This window comes from Pavona decussata, unplaced genomic scaffold (assembly GCF_977016875.1).
Source record: "Pavona decussata unplaced genomic scaffold, jaPavDecu1.1 SCAFFOLD_58, whole genome shotgun sequence".
Taxonomy (NCBI): Eukaryota; Metazoa; Cnidaria; class Anthozoa; order Scleractinia; family Agariciidae; genus Pavona; species Pavona decussata.
In genome coordinates, this window is record NW_028145480.1 from 221,636 (window position 1) to 237,893 (window position 16,258).

Genomic DNA, 16,258 nt, shown 5'->3' on the forward strand with positions numbered 1-16,258 from the left:
CTTTAAACTGAGGGACAAAAATGAACATGCATTTTTTTAAAGACGTGGACCTATTAGACTCTTATATCCGTGATAAAACAAACAACCTACAAACTTACTGCAGATAGATAGCATGAACATGAAATCACGAGAAAAGAAATTTACGGATGTTATGTCTTTACAGATAACATTTACTTAGTGTTCCAGGAAATCTGGCAGTTAATCCGAGGCAAAAATAAATTAATCCAAACGGCTCCGAATAATAAGAAAACCTCCATTCAGCAAATTTGAGTATTTTCCTTCATGATCAAGATCAAAATGTCAACACTTTTCAGCAGAGAGATCTCACCGCATTTTGATAAAAAAGGAAAAACCTCTCGGTCAGCGACCAACGGGAGTTGTGTTTGGCCTGTTGTCATCTTTTCAAAATAATCGTGGTTAAGGAGTTTTATTGTTACTTTGGAACTGTTTAAGCATATAATAGATGTTCGTATTTCGTGAATAAAGCAGGAGAATTTCTCATCAATTTGTGAAAATTTCATTCCACTTCTTTATCTCAAAATTTTGCCCCACCCCCTTTCCTTCAATTTTTTACTGGGCAGCCCCCTCCCCCTCAAAAGTCATAGTCGTGCTTTCTCTTCTATGTAAATTTTAATCTCTAATAACCACACGTGCTTTCATTTTCTATAACCTGAAGAATCGGTGCAAATGGTGTCAAAGGTCATAGGTTGGGTTATAATCATGACAACGTTCCACGTGGGACGAACTGGAAAGAGACTCTCTTCGTCAAGTCTGTTCCAGACTTTCAACATTGTTGCTTCGGCGTTAAAAGTCGTTATCGTGTAACGGTTACACTGAGATAAGCCTTACAACTTTTAACTCGAAAGTATTTGTTGCGGCAGCATTGTAAGGTTTTTTTTCTGTCTCCAATACCTTGCAACGCTTTGCTCACTGACTTTGCCCCAACTATAATGTTGGGTGAAAATTTGTAAGCGCGCTTTGTTGCATTAAAAATTGTTCCGTGTAAGATCATTTTAAAGGCAAGTTTACAGTGCATGTCCGTTTCCGATCCATCGGAAAATACACAGTTACAGTTACAACTCAGGTGGTTTTAAATTATCACTGCTGGTATTAAGGTTCGGTTTCTCCTTTTAAAACGATTTTAACATTTGGCCAACGTTTGTTTGACAAAGGTTGAACAAATGTTTGTGGAATGATGCGCACAGGTGTTGTTTCACAAATGCATCCAAAGAGCCCTAACACGATCAGATATTTTCGTAAACAAAGGTAAAGTTGAAGCGATGTTTTAAAAAAAATCAATAACTTTTTTCAACAAGCAGTCAGTTTTCAGCGGAGTGTCGTAAACTCAAACCCAACTCTAACCAACCAGAACAGACACAAACAACACAATGAACCAATCAGAACTCCAAGTAACTGCACGTAATTGGAGACAAGCGCGGGAAAACGCGTGCGATCAAGTCACGATTGATTGTGTTTTATTTTCTAATTGGTTGAGAAAACGGCGCGAGTTTTGCAAAACCAATCACAGAGCACAGTAAAGAAAAACCAAAGCAAACGCGAATTACTTTCGACAGTCGATTTAAAAACGTTCCATACAGAGTTAAGAATATAGAATTAGAAAAAATAAACAGACTTCTAAAGCAAAGAAGAATGGGGAATCGTGCACGCGCGGAATTGACATTGTGACGTCACAGAGGTCATAGCAGATCACGACCTAATTTCCAGCAAATTCAATGCAACGTACATTTTCCTTTTAATGGATTGTTTAAGCGTAAAACAGATGAGCTTACCTGGAATTTTTTAAGCAACGAGCAAAAATGGCTTTGAGTCCAAGAGCAAAGGAACGATTCGAACTTGACAAACAACTTGGCTGTTTCCCCCGAAGTGAAGATCAAGATATAGTGAGAAAGGCGCCTGGGACCTCCAAAGGGCGGACTGGCCTTGATGACAAAGAGACAGAACTGGCGGAGATCCGAAACTACTGGCAGGAAGAATATAAGAATAAGATGAGCGAGGTCTCAAAACTTGAAACTGCGTTGAAGGAGGCGGTAGAATCGAGGAGCAATGATGTAGAGGAAATGAGAACGTCTTACGAAAGTGAGCTAGGTGCTCGGAACAGCGAGATTGCGGAGCTCAGGAGAACTTTAGATGAGCTAATGGGAACTAAAGAAGAGCTGCTTGCTTCCGCAGAGAAGTCTATCGAAAGTAAACTACGCGCGAAGGACGCAGAAGTCACGAGGTTAAGAATCTGGCTTGAGGAAGCCAAAAAATCGAATGCCCAGGGCCGGGAAGTTTTAAGCTCGTATCAGAAGAGGGTAGCCGACAAAGAAACAGAGATTGAAGCGCTTAAGAAGTCGAAAAAAGAGACAGTTAAGCTTCTAGAGCAGAAGATTGAGAAACTACAAGCGCTTTTTTCTGAGGCGATAGCCGACAAAAACAAAGATAGTGAAAACACGAAAGTTGTTTTTGATAGCGTGGTGGAAGAAAAGGAAAGACAGATTGCAATGTTGAAAGAGTCATCGGTGAACGAGCTTTTGACGAAAGAAGAAGACAATAAACGAAAGGAAATGCAAATCGAAGAATTTTCAGCTAAATTATTATGGGTCGAGACGCAGTTAACACAAGAATGGTTAGATGAAGGAAATAACGACGATCTTACGACTAAGATAACCTCTTTGCTGAAAAAGATGAAGAACCTGAAAGCCGAAAAGGGCTTTTTGGAGAAAGACCTTGCTGCTCTGGTTACAGATATCCGGGCAAAGGAAAACAAGCTTAATGATATACAGGCAAAGCATGATAGTGAATCGCAAAAGAAACAAATTTTGCAGCAGGAATTTGATTCGCTGACGCACGATCTAGAAAACTGGAAGTCTACAATGAAATTAATCGAAGAGGAGAGGAACTCCCTCGAAAAGGATGCGAAGCGGTTCCGAGATGATTTAGAAACGAAAAGCAGTTGTGTGTGCGAATTGGAATGTAAAGTTCAATCGTTAGAATCACTTCGACAAAATCTGGAAGAGGTAATTCGACAATTACGGGAAGAAAACGTGGACTCTTGTCAAGCTCAAAGAAACCTGGAATTTGCCATCCAGGAGAAGGATAGAGAGCAGAAATTGCTGAAGGAAAAACTGAACATTTCTGAGAAAAAATTGGCCTTGGAAATAGAGCACAAGACCGTGATAGAGAAGAATGCGACAGCGACGATAGAAAATACGAGAAACAAGTACGAGGAATTGCAGAAGGAGAATGAAGAACTTAAAATTAACCTGGATGAGCGAGAAAATGACGTTGCAAGCTTAACTAGATTACTAGAAGATGCAAAACAAAAAGAAAATAAGCTTGACGCCGAGATAGAACAGCTTTCCGATGAGTTTGAACTTTTGAACGAGAGACACACGCGGGGTAAGAGTGAAAAGGAGGCATTAGAAAGGTCGCTAACACATACTGTTACTTTGAAAGAACAGGAACTCGAGGAATTACAACAAAAATTCGAGAAAAGTATCACTGATCAGAAATACGAGATTGAAAAGCGCGAAGAGTGTTGGAAAGAAGCTATGAAAGCAAAAGATGATCTTGTGAAAGATACAAGAAGATCCTTTGAGGAAAGAGTTATGTGGAAAGAGGATGAAATTCAAAAACTCGAAAAGTTATTTGAAGAAACAAGAATAGAATTTCAGTTGATAAAGGAATCTTTGGAAAGAAACTTGACTTCGAAGGAGGAGGAAATCTCTTTGTTGAGAAAGACTTTTGGTGAAAGTGTAAAGAAAAAAGAAGAGACCATTGCAGAAATAACAGCTGCAAAGAAAGACATTCTGCAGAGAAGAGACGAACTGAAGGAAGTATTTGAAGAATGCAAAACTAAATTGGATGACGTAACTCAAGCGACACACTTACAAGATTCTGAAATTATTCTTTCAAAAGAGAAAATTTTGCAACTTGAAAGTACTTTACGAGAAAAAGAGGAGATGCTACAAAATGCTGAGAAAGAAATCGATGACCTCAAAACTCGGTTACAAGAACAAGAAGAGAATTGTGTTACCCAAATTAAAAATATTATTCAATCGGCGGAGAAAGGATTCAAAGAAAGGGAAAATGTCGCGGAAAAGCTCAAGACTATCATTCAGGAAAACGCTGTTAAGTATCACCAGAATCTTCAAAGGAAAGACGATAACATTTCTGCATTAAAAAGGAAACTGGAAAACTCAAACAAAGACACTGAAGACATGAGAGCCAATTTGGCTTCCTTTATCCAAGAATCTGGTGAGAATGAAATTAAACTTAACCGTGACTTAAAAATAGTGGAAGAGGAGTGTAGATCGCTCGAGAATAAGATGTTCGAGCTGAAGAAAGCCTTGGAGAATCGAGACAAGGAGCTGGAAATGATGGAAAACAATTTGGTAAACGCTGTGTCAGATTTTGAAAACAAGCAAAAGCTAAAGGACGAGGAAATAGAAAGAGTTGAGGCAGGCTTGAGTAATGAGCGAATCAAAGTCCAAGAGCTAGAAGAGAGATTATCGTGGCTGAAAGTTGAAGCAGACCAGAAGGGTCAAAATCTCAAAGAAATAACAGAGAAGAACGAAACGTCAGAAAGAAAGTTGGAAGAAGCACTAAACGATCTTTCAAGTCTCAGAGAAAATTTTAACGAAGTTGAGGATTTGTTGAAGTTGACAGAAAGTGAGAAGGTGTGTGCAGAGGGAGTAAAACAAAATTTCCTTCAAGAATTGGAGAGGCGAAAGCGATCTGCTAACGAGAAAGATGGAAAAATAGCGGTTTTGTTGCATAAGATCAAGATGCTGAAAAAGAGCCACTTCGAAACTGCCAAGAAACAAGAACAACTTCAAGAAAATGTGGCCACATTGCAAATTAAGTTAAATGAAAAAGACACAGAGATGAATGAGTTGAAGGCGGAAAGAGAAAGCAAAGAAGAAGAATTTTACGAACGTGCCGTGCTTCTTGAAGAGATGGAACTCAAACGAGATGAATTGGAGAAAAAAGTAGCGGAATTACAAGAGACAGTAAGAGTTCAAAATACAGAAACCGAAGAAACAGTAAAGAGAGAGGAAGAGCTGAAAGGAGCGGTTCAAGATCTGTTTGCAAGGTTAAAGGACAACGAGTTAAACACCAGGGCACTTGTCTCAAAGGTTGAAGATGGAAAGGTCGAGAATGAGAAGCTGCGCTCAGAATACGAAAACCTTAAGACTTCTTCGATGACGGAAAAACGCGACCTAAACGAAGAGATAAGCCATTTACATTGTGAACTGGACAAACAAGGGGATCTTCTTCGTATGTTGGGCAAAGAAAAGGAAAGCTTGTTGACTGAGCTGGGAAAGATCAAACAAGCCGAACAAAATACAAGAACCACTACGGAATACCATATTAAAAGCCTTAGAAAAGAGAACGCTAGCCTTGAAGAAAAAATGATTTCTCTGGATGAAGAATCGAAACGGAGATTTGCGGAGATTGCAGAAATCAACTCGGCTCTCTCGTCAGCTGAAGTAGCCAAAGAGTTTTTGACCCATGAAGTCGAAAGTTTGAGGATTTCTATATCAGCTAAGGAAGACAGTTTGCGCAATACTCACAAATCGCTCGATACTGTACAAAAGGAGAACAGTCGTTTAAAATACGAGACAAAGAGTTTGGAAGTGAACTTGGCTCGTGCGGTAAATGAGAAAGATAATGTTGTGAAAAGTTTTGAAGAGTTTAAAAGCTCAACTTCGCACGTGAAACAAAAATTGGAGGACGTCTTGTCAGAGAAAGAGGAAACTATCACTAGCGCAGAAAACGTGATACACCAACTGAAACAAGACAATGCAGCGCTCAAGTCACAAGTTTCCAAATGTAAAAGGGAATTAGAAGCTGACAAGAGATGTGCCGTGGAGCTGTTGGAGAAGCAAAGAGAAATGTCATCGGAAATTGAGACATTGAATAAGGACAAGAATATTCTGGAAGCTTCTTTGAAAGACATGGATCTGTATCCAGTGAAACTGAAGACCACCCAAGGTAAAAAATGCGCTAACGTTTTTCTATAACTTATCACAACTCATGACTAAACGCTCTCGACATTAATTAACAGTTTACAGGACGTATATTTAAACAATTACTCCACGAGTGCGCGTTACGCGCCTTGTCCAACAAGCCCGAGTGAAATAATTGTTTTATTAAAACAAATCAAGAAATATTGCAAGATATTGCTGATTTAGCTTCCCAAGAACAACCAGAAGACAATTTAATGGTCGTTACTTCTCGGGCATGGTATATATACCATGGCCCCTAAGCAAATTAAATCCCTGGAATTGTATTATACAACGATCCAGTGTTTGATAATAAAGTATATAACCTAGTTTGTTGAAAGATCCTCTTGTAATTTAGTGGTTATAGTGTCCAATTCTTGAAAAAAAAAGGCCCTGGTTCGATTTTTTGTTTCCCTTTGTTTTGTTGTTGTTGTTGTTGTTTTAGATTTTAGATTTGTTGTTTGGTTTCTTTGCTTATTTCTTTGGATTTGGTTTTGTTTTGCAGTCCCATTTGCTTTGCGAGAATTTCACATAGTAGTCAGATGTATATGGTCAACACAGAAGATTATCAGCGAATTTTTTAGAATAAGACGGAACAGCAAGCCCTGGTTGAAACATTTGCTCTCCTATCAGAGATCTCGTAATTTATATCTTTTCATTTGCTAGGATCCCTAACCAAGACGAAGGAATCGTTGAAAGCGCTAAAAGGACAGTTGAAAGGGCAGCTGGAAGAAAAGAATGCCTTAGCAAAAAGCTTTCGAGATTTGCAGTCACTAAGCGCCGAGGTACATCGTCATTAACCAATTGATCCTCGTTTTTCATTTCTGAGATGGAGAGGAACTAGGCAGCTGCTTTTGTGTCTCAGATATGAGGAGCTTGTAATTAGTTTTTAGGAGGAGAAGGGGGGAAGTGTTATTAATAGTGGGAAATGCTATTTATATAAACTAAGGAAACGGTAATCGTCTTGTGAAAGAAATGTGATGTTACATAATCTTCTTAATTCAAGTTAGGTAGATGTTAGGTAATCGTCTTGTTTGAATATCTGAGCTGCGCCGTAATAAAAAGGAGCATTCTTATTGGTCCCCTTAGTGCTTAGAAGTTTCCAGTGCAGGTCACCAAGGTGCGGTCGACTAGGCTTTCAAATATTCTGCTTATTTTTCAACATTTATTTGCATACGCTCACAGATCTTGACAACTGCTGAGATTTTGCTCCTATCGGAGGATGCTATATTCTGGTTGTGCTATGAAGAGGCGTCCTGATAACAGCTTTTTGTTTTCGTGTCAAAACGGAAAAAATGCATGTGCATACAAGCTCGCGAGCCTACAGAGACAAAAAAAAAAAAAACACAGCTGTCTTGTGAACTGGGAATTGTCATGGGTTGTAAAAAGTAATTAAAACTGAGGTCGTAATAGAGATAGCTGCTGTAGCTATTTCACCAATGCAGAAAGTTACATGTTACACAGCTTTTTCTAGCCCCGTTAATATACATTTATTTCTGTACAGCTGAAGAACAAACTCGACGTTCAAACGACATCCAAACAAGCAGAGCTGGAATTAGTCAAGTAAGAACTGTACATTACTTGGGTGTTATCTTCTTGGGTTCTTGCAAGAGGTTTCCTTTTCAAGGGGCCTGGGGTCCGTTTCTGGAAAATGCCAAAAACATAACCGACCCGACAATAAGTACGTTATTTATATATTGGTGGTAATGTCTAGTGCAAACCTGTTTAATGCGTCCTCATAAAACTGCAAAGAATTTTAGAAGTTATCTTCAAAATAAACAAGGTCAGGCATTTTTTTTTTACCTTCAGTTTTCAGTCAACGACTACATTCGTCTGTTGTACAGCTATCACTAGGAAAAACCATTTCATTTTCACAGGAAGTTGGTTGAAAAAATCCCACACTAACATCTCACACTAGTTACATCTTAGTTTGTTGAGGTGATATGTCGATTTCTTGAGATTGTGAATAATATATAGTTTGAAGTACGCTCCAGTTCTTGATGGTGAACAATGTTCTACGATTAATCGAAAGGTAAGACCTCTTAGACTGTATCTCATACGTCAAAGATGTAATGCCACAGTCGTAAAAACGTCCTACCACATAAACTGTCCCTACATACTTCCCTCTTATATTTACGGTTCAAAGATAAGTTAAAACTAACGATAAACCGACGTTTTGATATCACCATAACGCCAATGTCAAGGTAATTAAAGTGTTCTGCGAGAAAAAAAATGTCCACTGAATTTGCAATTTGAAGACACAATTGCACAAATACTTTAGTTTGAACCGAGTCTGATAATTGCACGTTTAGAGTACGTTTATAGCATCTCGAGCACCAAACAGTCGAGATTACTTGTGTATTTTTTAAAAACACGAAAACGTCTCAGCAGGTTCCCAGGGACCTTCCCGTGCATGCTGTGTTAGTGCTTGAATATGTATGATGCTGTCGGTTTATATTTGTTAGTTTTTACTTGTCTTTGTATTAGTAAGTCGTTATTGATAGGGATATTTATGATTTTTTTTTTTTTGAATTTCACAGACAACAACTCGACGATAGAAACAAAGAGTTTTACGATCTCAAAGTAGTGAGCACAACCCAGGAGATGTGCCTGAGAGAATCTCAAATGAAGATCAAGGAGTTAGAAAGCTCGCTTAAAAACGAGATTAACTACCATCAGTCAATAGTTCGCAGGTAAAAGTTAATAGTACTCACTTTTAGGTGAATTACAGAAGGCTGCTAAAATAATGCTGTTGAACAATTACTACGTAGAAAGTAGGTTTGACAACATAAATCTCATTGCTTTAATTATTGTTCTGATAGTTCGTATGATTAAAGGATTACTGAAAAACTTGCAGTAGAAAAATTCAAACTAATCCTGTCCGACGCTTCGAATATACTACCATCATTATCAAGGCAAAGTGACTGTTTCTTTGTGGTTTGAACATAATTGAGTGAAAACAATATAATGGACATTTTGTTTCTTTTGTGATAATTGACCACCAAATTGTCTTCACAGGAATGATCAGCTGCAGCAAGAAAACATAGTCTTGAGCGAGAGAAACAAAAACGAAATCATTACTTTTAAGAAATCACTCGATGAAGCTATCGGAAGATGGTAAGTTAGCTTAGAATTTTAGTTAGAAAAATTCTCAATCTTTTGAGAGTTTATGGAGAATCTCAATTCTCTCGTATTGGATGTTTTCAGAAGATTGCTAGCGTTACAATTATTCTTAATAAACAGTAAAATACAAAACAATGTATGGCGTTTTATCCAAATTGAAGCATTAGTTTCTCCGAAAAATGCATGGTTATCCCAAATCTTCCTTTTGGATAACAAGAGCGCTTGCTAAGTTCTGCCTTCTGCATAGTTTTAAACCGCAAAAATCTACCTGTATAAGTAGACACCAGCCATAGGAAACCCGAGTATCTTGAGATGCGCAGAACTTATGAGCAGTATAGGCAGCAGGCCCCAGTTATTCAAAGAGCGGATAACTTTATCCACTGAATAAGTTGATATCCAGCGGAGCAAGTATACTCCAACCAACGCTTTTAGCAAATTTTCCACACAATCCCATACTTAAATTTGACAAATGCTTCTACTCTATTCACAAATGATAGGACTATCGGGAAAATCTTGCACACATTTTATCGGCCGGATAGGGACCTATCCAGTGGATAAAATTATCCGCTCTTTGAACAACTGGGGCCTGGTCAGGAAACAGAACTGCCTCTTGCATTTGATATCAGGATTTTTTACTCACTTTATGCGCTTCATTTATTTTGATAGGGAATCGAGTTTGCAAGTTAAGTGCAGTGAAAACCCTCGAACTCCATGCATTGAGAAAATGGATAATAAAACGATCCAGAAATTGAGAGAGCTTTATTTCAAAGTAAGTATTGGAATGATTCTTCCTAATACATCAAAACTGAGATCAGATAAACTATTGGCAAGAACAGACAACATGCCTTTTTAAGAGCTTGTTATCCAACCAGTCTTAAGGCCGTTTACAAAGGCGGTTTTTAGTGCGATTTTTGTCGTACTTTTGTAGCGGCAACTTCAGTGCAATTTGGGTGCGACGCGGCTGCAATTCCTCCAAATCGGTTCCAAGTTGCACGAAGTTTTCGCAAATCAGTATTCGAAACCTTTGTAACATCGCGGCGACATTGTGCAAAAATCGTCACAAAACGGTTGCATTAAAATTGCGACAGAAATTGCCCAAAACAAACATCGTATGTGCAAGCGGACCTTTAGACTACTGGTAATCCCTTCGTGTAAATTAACAGTAAGTCTTGAGTGCGAATTTCGATTGACTCACTGTGTTTGTTGTGGTCTGTCAGATGTGATTGTGAGAGTTTTTCTCAAAAGTAAGGCTAGTAAAGCTAGCGGTATGTTTACCTTTTTCTTTAGGTTTCAGAACTCGAAACTCAATTGAACCAAGAAAAGAATGAACACCTTCAAGCGCTGGCTCAGGTCCGAGAGGAAGGACAAAGATACACGACAGGACATTTTGGAACTAAGTGAATTGTTTATTGATGATTTTGTTATTTGCAACCTTTCACGCTAGATTTTGAATACTGTTGTTTCCTTTCAACAAAGTTTGTCTCTCTTTTGCTCTGGCTCTAATATTTTCAAACCTTTGACACACTCTTTGTAACACTTTTATTTACTTTTTGAAAAAGTTCGTCTTGATGTTTTTTGCTTTCCAGAATTGCACCTGTGACTTACTTTCAGTTTACACTTTAAAATACTCGTCTGAGGTATTGACTCAAAACTGAACTTGCCACGAACTTTTCGCCGCTTTTAAAACTATTCTGTGAAGTTTGTTTATGAACATCTTGAAAATGATTTTGATAAATGCATTGTTGTTAACTCGTAGCACCTTCTTTATCTTAACCACATATTCTTGAAAACGAATAACACTAACAAGAACATTAATTTGAGAACAAATAATCTAAAAAAGAGTAGGGCTGATTTCACGGTCAGGGAAATATATTTTTCCAATATTTCGAAAGGCACGACCTTTGCTTCTTCAGGGTATTTTGTTTTGAGAATGATGTATTATTCAATGATGTATTATTCACATTCTCATTTATTTACCAGGATCACATTTATTTCCATTGCCCTGTTTTGTCTCAAACATACCCTGAAGCCGAAAGGCCGTGCCTTTCAAAAAAATGGAAAAATATACTTCCCTGACCATAAAATCAGCCTTGCTCTTTTCAGATTATTTGTTCTACAATTTTTTTTTGCTGATTTGATCCTTTACTACAGGATCCGGTACTTTTATCTTGTCACAGTGGTCCTTGCAAACACAGTTAGTACCTGGTTTTAAAGAACATAGTACATTTCAACCTGATCTGACTTAAAGTCATTTTGTCAAGATGGAATTATGTGTAATATAATGACAATCATTCGATAAGCGTTATAAGGACCTTTCCATCTCCATTATTGATTCCACCTTCGTTAACTTGATAGGAACCAGAGTTGAACGATCCCCCTCCCCCTGCCGTTCCAGACGTCTTGGTTCCGGTAACTCCCCCACCCGAATATCCTCCACCCCCTCCCCCATGAGTCAGCCCAAAGCCTCCCCCACCGAATCCTCCATTTTGCACAGCAACATTTTCTCCCCCGGCGCCCCCGGAGAGGAAACTTTTAGCCTGTTCCCCGGCAGTTTCGGAGTCCCCATCCCCCCTATACCCCGCCCCTGAACTGGCTTTAATGTCCGTAGAGTCGAACGTCTTGCTCACTGTGTGATACCGGAAACCCCCCATGCCTTCGTAACCCCCGTGCTGTGTCCCATTCTCAGTTGCTTGACCCGGGTCACCGTTCCCATATTGGGGTTTTCCCAATCCTCCTCCCCCACCCCCTCCGGCAATTAAAATCCTGGTGTTATCCTTGAATGTAACAAACGTCCCTCCACCCCCTCCCCCCGGACGCTGGTTGAAGAACTCCGTTGGGAGACCCCGTTGACCGACAAGAATCTTCAACGTTGTTCCCTTAGTGAAATGAAAGGTTCCTTTGATCCTAGCGCCCAGTCCTCCAAGCTTCCATCCTTGGCAACCATGACAGGTGCCTTTACCTCCGGACGCACCAAGGGCCTCTATTGTGTAAGTCCCTGAGAAAGGGACTTTCCAGTATTGGATTCCTTGTTCGATAGTAACCTGTCCCTCCAAGGTAGTTCCTTTATAGCCATCAAGCCGCGATTTTGTGGGACCATCTACACCTTGCGCCCCTAAGTTCGTAATTACGTATCGCTTCCTCTGAAAGTCTACAAACTCTCCATACACATATCCCTCGACTGGAGTAAGGCTTAATTTCTTGTTTTCCCAAGATCTGTCATTGTTGAGCTGACATAAACCTTCATCGCAAAGTTCACGCGTTATTCTGAAGTTAAACGACAGACATTCTCCATGGGACAAACAGAGATACGAACATGCGCGAATTCCTTTAGTCACATGACTGACTATTACGTGATCGAACAGTGCATAGTCTGCTTTTGTTTCAATAAATGAGGAAGCTGTGACGTCAGAGCGCGATAAACCCAATGAAAGAGGAATAAACGATAACGTAAAAATAAAATGTAGCATCGTCTGAATCCTGGGGGAAAAAATTACAAAGCATGGTAAGGTTCAACTTTTAGGGTATAGGTGTTTATCGATCGAACCTTTAATGGGTCTATTTTAGTGATTTTGATACTATTTTAAACATCGAGTGGGAATTACTTCAAGATTTCCAGGCAGCGGCCATCTTGGATCCTTTACGTGATATATTGAACGGGCCATAATAGACCATTCTCCAAAATGGCGGCCGAAAAATCAAATAAGTTAAAATTAAAAACGTATACCAGCACTAGAAAGAGCGCTTTTACTTTTGTAACCCTGCAAAGTTTCAGCATATCAGGTGTAATATCAGCTGAGAAAATGTAAGTTGAAAAATGAAAAATTTACAGACGTTTGTATGACTGGGGGTATGACGTATACCCCCAGTCATACGAACGTCTGTAAATTTGTCAAATTTCATTTTACATTTCCTAAGCTGATATAACAACCAAAGTCCCGTTCTCAAATCCAAGATGTTAGCAGTCTGGCCCTCGGGACTTTGGGCGCGATGCTCAACGAGTTTGCCTATAAATCCTGAAGGTCTCTGAAGAGTCTCTTGGCCGTGACGAAACGCCGCGGAAGGGCATTTGTCCCTTCGAAAACCAATGGAAATAGTTTTTACAGTGTTAAGAAATTTTGAGCTGTCGTTTTTGTCGAAGAAAACTTCAGATTTACTGAACAACTAAATCCGAATTTTCGAGGCGATTGAGGCCGAACGGATATCCGCCGAAATAAACCGTTGATTGCCCCTGTGTAATTAAGCCATTTCTATTTTTACTTTTATTTTTTAGTTTTTACTATGCCGGACATGCAGTGGGAATCTTCGATGGGATATGTCTTACTCCTCATAAATACATCTTATTCGATGGTTTTACATTTAATACGCACGGATATTTTGGAAAAATACGAGCAATGAGCAAAATGTCTGTGCGTGTTATATTTAAAACCATCGAATAAGAGATTTATTTATTCCACAACGAAAAGATTTTGTTATTTTCTCTTTTCTGGTAACAGTGTTTAAATACATCCAGCACTATCTGCCCATCCAGCTGTCTATCAGTATATGGCGCGTGCGAATGACGTTAACAACGCAGAAAGCCAGTGAAATGTCGTTGCCCGTTTTCGCTCTGTTGTAAACTGGTCAAACCGGGACACTACAGTGTCTTGCGGTCTTGTATTTTGCGCGTTCTCTTGGCCCTATTTGGTGAAATGAAATAATAGTGGTATAATAAGTTCTCATAATGCCATGGTGTTAAGGCGTGATTATGTAGATTTATTTGGTCCGCCATGTTTTTATACTATTTCTTCGTACCTTAAGAAGAACACTAGAATTTTTTGAAACATCGTTTGTAGATTTTTGTTAACCGCAGAATAATCCCGAGATAAGCTGTTAATATTTTGGTTACAAATCTTTTAATTTATAAGTTTTATTTGATGTTGGAGAGATGCTTATGTCAATAGCGGCTATTGAGGAAAATGAATCTACTTTTAATTTTAACTTTGAATAAAAGATATTGACAAGACAAAAACAATATTTGATATTATTTAAAGGCTGAATATTTCTGCTTTGCAGATAATTCTGAATACCATAAACAGGAAACGACCCAGGAATTTCCAAGAAGGGTAATCTGCGACTTTTTAAAAGAAACTGTAATAAAGTCGCGCAAATGATTTAAAGAAGGCTTTTGTTTATAGATAGCATATGTGCTCATATTGGATCTTTCACTTGATTTCCTGATTACGTCAAAAGACTGTTTAGCTTTTCTGAAAAGTTTCCTAGTTGCTAGGAAAGTTAAAATGCAGTTTTGAAATCTTACAGGAATAACCATCTTCTCGGCGGATTGAGGCCAATTTTTTTTTTCAACCTAAAGAAATTATGTGCAAGGTTATGTTTTTCATTAATGTTGGATCATTTAATTTCGAAACGAAGGTGTCAAGGAAATGAGACAGTTGCGTCTGTCATTGTGTAATGCCTCTGTCAAAAAAGCAATGAAATCTCTACTACATATGGTCATGTTTCCAAAATCTTCCTCTTAAATTATACTCCACTATTCTTTAGTATATAACCGAGGTTTTATAGAGACAAACTAGTGTGATTTTTCAGACATTTGAAATAACAAATTACTGCACTTTAGAAACAGACAAACGCGCTGTTTATTGTAATGAAAAAAAGTTACACATATAATTGACGCACCAATTTCAGAAAAGCTTTTTTTTTTTTAAGGAAATCTCACTGTTTCATTGTTTACCGCTCTTCGAAATTTCTGAAAAAAATAGGTTCGTCCAAATTCACTACACGGGCGTGCTTTGCCTTGCTTGACTGTAAACCCTTAATAAATTATATAGCGGCGACTTTTGTGTTGTCCGTGTTAACTGATTAAGCGAAGGCAGTTAGTAAGAGCGCCGCACTTGACTCACGTACTTCCCTGGTAACTTCAAAAAGATATGTATAGCCAAGAAAATAAAGTAGAAAAGTTATGTTTCATTATTCATAAATTATTTAAGAAAACGCTTAACAAAATCGCCTTATCATAGTCTTACCGTTTGAATCTAGATTTGCTCATCATCCCATTCAGCATTTCTGGATTATTCCAAGTCGAACTGAACTTCTGTTCACTGGCGGCGAACAGGATGACAATGTTCTCAAAATAACCACAGTCGTCAAAAAATGCAATTAAGGAGCTTTCTTCTATCTGTATCAGCATCAGGTAATAATTATTTGCTTGGCTGCACTAAAGCACTTAAACTGGGCAAAATTGCTGCCAATCACTCCAAAGTGACGTCACACATATCGCTGGCGTTTCAAAGCCATCTGTCCGCTGATCAATTTATACTCGCAGATTCATTAATTATTCATGAAGAGGGAGATAGAGAGAGAAAAAGAGATCCCTACCGTGAAGAAAGTTTGGAAATGTGATCTTAATTTTCACAAAAAATTTGCGAACTGATTTGTGCAAGAATTTTTAATGGTTTGACGAGCAATATCAAACACTGGAAGAAGCGTTTTATCCGTTTTCCAAACACGTCGAAGTTGGCTTAAAAAAACTCGACTGCGCCTCGTTTTTAAACCAACTTCGACGTGTTTGAAAAACGGTTAGAACGCTGTTCCTCGTGTTTGATATAGTACTTTATGCACGTGCTTCAAGCTGCCTGACAAGTAATTGATGGTGTAAAACGGTTTTGTAATAGCTGTCATTAAAACAAAATAAACTGATGGTAATCTTGATCAATCACAACAAATTAAATGGGAATATAGGGAACAAAATTAACCAATCGCAACACCCAACAAACAACTTGAGTACAAGGTGGCAAAGCGCCGCAAAGTAGTGTTTTTAATTATTTGTTCCGTAGTACACATTATGTTTTCTACATTTAATACCTTTTTTTTTCTTTTAATTGTAAGGGAGTATACACGGTAGGACCAAATATCGCCTCCGACAATTTTTGTTGTGTTTTGTTGTTGTGTTATTATTGTGGTGTTCTCCTGTGTTTTGTGCAGTGTTGTGTTGTGTTGTGCTGTGCTGTGCTGTGCTGTGCTGTGCTGTGCTGTGCTGTGCTGTGCTGTGCTGTGCTGTGCTGTGCTGTGCTGTATTTGTTGTGTTCTGTTGTGATCTGTTGCGCTGTTGTGCTTTTATTGTGGTGTTG

General features: G+C 38.6%; 2 protein-coding genes across 2 annotated transcripts; one reads left to right on the top strand and one right to left on the bottom strand.

The window, feature by feature from the left end:
- Positions 1-1,369: 1,369 nt before the first annotated feature.
- On the top strand, positions 1,370-10,883 carry LOC146479452 (uncharacterized). The gene is made up of 7 exons (XM_085110324.1): positions 1,370-6,000; positions 6,678-6,796; positions 7,516-7,574; positions 8,552-8,704; positions 9,030-9,128; positions 9,801-9,903; positions 10,422-10,883. The coding sequence occupies exons 1-7, from the start codon at positions 1,818-1,820 to the stop codon at positions 10,533-10,535; spliced, it is 4,830 nt and encodes a 1,609-aa protein (XP_084966450.1). The 5' UTR covers positions 1,370-1,817; the 3' UTR covers positions 10,536-10,883.
- A 120-nt stretch (positions 10,884-11,003) lies between these two features.
- Positions 11,004-15,261, bottom strand: LOC146479453 (uncharacterized). Its single transcript, XM_085110325.1, has 2 exons — positions 15,155-15,261; positions 11,004-12,611 (listed from the first exon to the last, which is right to left on the bottom strand). Exons 1-2 carry the CDS (start codon positions 15,190-15,192, stop codon positions 11,423-11,425), a joined length of 1,227 nt encoding a protein of 408 aa, XP_084966451.1. The 5' UTR covers positions 15,193-15,261; the 3' UTR covers positions 11,004-11,422.
- Between the last annotated feature and the right edge of the window lie 997 nt (positions 15,262-16,258).